The sequence below is a fragment of the Prenolepis imparis genome, unplaced genomic scaffold (assembly GCF_030444845.1).
Source record: "Prenolepis imparis isolate NDT839.2.m4 unplaced genomic scaffold, iyPreImpa1.0 SCAF_16, whole genome shotgun sequence".
NCBI classification, from domain to species: domain Eukaryota; kingdom Metazoa; phylum Arthropoda; class Insecta; order Hymenoptera; family Formicidae; genus Prenolepis; species Prenolepis imparis.
In genome coordinates, this window is record NW_028141174.1 from 998,081 (window position 1) to 1,001,667 (window position 3,587).

General features: G+C 29.4%; 1 protein-coding gene across 1 annotated transcript; it reads right to left on the reverse strand.

The window, feature by feature from the left end:
- Positions 1-121: 121 nt before the first annotated feature.
- On the reverse strand, positions 122-907 carry LOC145946459 (uncharacterized). The gene has a single exon (XM_083056073.1). The coding sequence runs from the start codon at positions 905-907 to the stop codon at positions 122-124; it is 786 nt and encodes a 261-aa protein (XP_082912199.1).
- Positions 908-3,587: the final 2,680 nt, after the last annotated feature.

The following is a 3,587-nucleotide window of genomic DNA, read 5'->3' on the forward strand; positions in this document are numbered from 1 at the left end:
AATATGAAAGAAAAATTTAAATTTCAACAAGTAGTAAAAGCCAAACGCGAATAGTGATGCGTCAGTTTCGAGGAGAGTTATGTTTTCGTTAAAAATATAAAATTTTTTCAGTAATCGATTATCAATCGCTGTCGGAGTCTGTATCGGAATCACTTTCGGTATCAGAATCATTTTTGCCGCTAACATGAATTATTAATGGTGGAATCTCGTCGATCATTCTGTCCGCGATTTCGTCGATTTTCCAGAATTTTTTTTCTTCTATAACATGCTTCACAAAATTGTTCCAATGTTCGGCTGTCACGCGCTGAATTCCTTGCTCGAGTAGTATTTTTACATCATTAATTTTAAAAGTATTATTGTTGCTTTTTACATATTCCTTCACCATCGACCATACCATTTCGATAGGATTAAGTTCACAATGATAAGGAGGCAATCGAAGTACAGTTTTGTTGTGTTCTTTCGCTTTTTCATCGATCACATATTTGTTAAATTTATTTTTTATAAGAGCAACACTTAACAGGAGTTCAGCCTTTAACATTGTCATGTCAGCAGCTATGTCTTTGCTCTCCAACCATTCTATTATTGCCAATTTTTTCCATGAAGCATTGGGTATTTTTTCTATCTTTACAGAATGATATGGAGCGTTGTCCATTACAATGACGGCGTTATCTGCAAGCGACGGTAGAATATTTTCAAACCACTCAAGAAATGTATCGCCGTTCATTTCATCGTGATAATCCATAGTGTTTTTCTTGGATTGAAAACATAAAAGTCCGTTCGGTACGAAGCCGGCTGCACTACCAATATGCAGGACAATTAATCGTGAGCCTTTTCCAGTAGGATTAGACGGGCCTGTGGACAGCCCTCGAAGAAACGCATCTTTTTTGGATTTTACAGTACTATCCATTCAAATCTTGGAAGTAACATCACCTGCATTCACCCAAGTTTCGTCTAGGTAATATATGGGACGATTCTCGAAATTTTTTAACGGCTTTCAGATAGTCTCGTCGCCATAAAATTAGATCGTCTCTTTCTGTAAGAATGCTATTATGACGTCGGTTAATAAAATTAAAATTTAATTCCTTTAATAATTTCCAAAAGTTCGTCCGTTTAAAATTTGGCAGATTTTCATCATTATTCACAGCTCGCAAAACCTTCGCTAGCGTGGGCAATTCTTTGTTAAAATAAAATTCGTGTACTTTTCTCCGAATTGCATTTCTATCACATACGTCGATTTGTTTGTTATATGTAACACGAAGTTTTCTCTTATTCGGAGATGTGACATTACCAGTTCTCTCATGCTCTAGCAAGGTTTTTTTTACACTAAATATGCCAAATCCCGTTTTTTTTAGATAATATAGCGTATGCATCTTTTTTTAAAATGTTAGGATTCTCTTCTTTTAAATCTTTGTACAAATTTACAATGAGGACGCGTTCACGTTTGTGCACTAACTATAATAAATAAAAAACGAAAATATATTTAAACAAGAAATAAAAACGATAAGCCTAAGTAACGATAAGCTTTATTTAATAACTGCTATATTGCTTCAGAGATAATACAAATAATTTTTACATTCAATTACCTGGCCTTTTTTATTTTTTTTCACGGGAGATAATGGCCTTACTTCCAAATCCGAATCTTCCATTATAATATCTTCTTCCATTTTATATCTCTTTATAATTTATTATTATATATAATAAATTAATATGTAATATTATATATAATATATCAAGGTAAAACTTTCGGAGTACCGTTACTCATGACAACTAAGTCTCGAATTTTTTATGTAGGTCAAATCAAAAGGCATTTAAAAACAAGAATATATGAACACAACTAACACAAAACAACACATACTTATTTAAACAATCGGTCGCTTCAAAATATATCATAAAACTAACACATAATATAGATTGGTATAATATTAAAATATTAGACCATATAAGTAATTATCATAAAAGTCTGATTTTATCAATTTTATCAAATTTTATTAATTTTGACAATTTCATTAATTTTAACAGTTTTATTAATTTTAACAGTTTTATTAATTTTAACACTTTTATTAGTTTTAAGTTAGCAGTTTAATTAGTTTTAACAGTTTTAATCTTAACAATTTTATTAATTTTATTATTTTATGACATGAACAATAGTTTTTTTAAATAACATTGACTTTGTAATAATTGCCTTTTAATTTGAAAATGCGTATTGTATTAATATATCATATTAACTATCAATATATCGAACTTTCTTCAACCGATTTAACTTTTAATTGCATTAATATTAAACTTTTATTTCTGAAATAATTATATGCGACTGAAGAAGACACAAGTTAGTGTCAAAACGTATTGTAAACAATTTTTAATAAATTTTTTAAATAAAATTTTATTAACATAAGGCTTTTATACAATATTATTATATTTTATTTATAAGATAAGCTTAATTTCATGATTTTACTTTATTGTTTAACTCGAATGTTCGAAAAAATGTTTGGATTGCTTGTGCGCGGGACCCTTGTGCCGGTTTTGCCGGGTCTGGCCGTGTGGCCTTGCCGTTGGACGGCGTGGAGGGGGCAAAATGGGCGGTCAGTCGGGTGGGATCTGCGCGAACCGAACGAAATGCGTGGTCGTTCTCTCCGTGAACGCAGTATAGACACCCATACATCTGTCATCTATTATTTGCAGTTTTAAAGCATCCTTATGTTTTGGAAGTAGTTCTGATAGCGGCGAAGGATGATCAAGATACAGAAAAGGATGAAAACTCTGAATTTAATACTAGGTTTGAATTCAATTTAATATTTATTTATAATGTGTAAAATGGTTAAATTTTTTATGCCTTATTTGAATATTGCTAGAATGTACATACATTTTCTTTTTTTAGTATTATAAATAACGATAAATCTCAATCTACAAATGATAGCAAGCAAAAAGAAAAAGGCAAAATAATTAATCGGTATGTAAAAATTAAGAAATAATGGTAAATTATTTTTGTTTTAACATTCCCATATTTAATGTTATTAAATATTTAAATTTTATTTTCAAGAACATTTCGTACGAAGTCTAATGCGTGGGATTTTTTTACTAAAGTTGATGCGAAAAATGCTAAATGTAATATTTGTAAAAAAATGTTTAAAAATTGTGGAAATACCACAAATTTTTTGACACACGTTAAAAAACAACACGAAGTCGAATTTAAACGATATTTAAATGATTCGTCAGATTCTGAGGCTGAAGACTCAATAGTAAGCACATCCAAAAATTTCACAGGTTAGTTAATGATAGAAAAATTATATTTATTTTTCTTATATTGTTATTTTTATATTATTTTTCTTATATATTGTATGTTTTTTATTTTCTTCAGGTTCTGTATCTGAAAAGAAATCAGTTAAAAATTTATTTAGAAACATAATTCCATATGATAAAAATAGCACAAAGAAAAAAAGTTTAGATAAAAATCTCGCTATAATGATAGCTAAAGATTTCCAACCTTTATCTATAGTTGAAGATGAAGGATTTCGTGATTTTGTAAAAGCTTTAGATCCCAGATACGAAATAATATCAAGAAAAACATTAACTAATTCAGTATTATCTGA

What these genes read in the sequence shown, in the direction of transcription:
- LOC145946459 (XM_083056073.1), bottom strand. Translation starts at nt 907, where the DNA reads ATGGATAGTACTGTAAAATCCAAAAAAGATGCGTTTCTTCGAGGGCTG.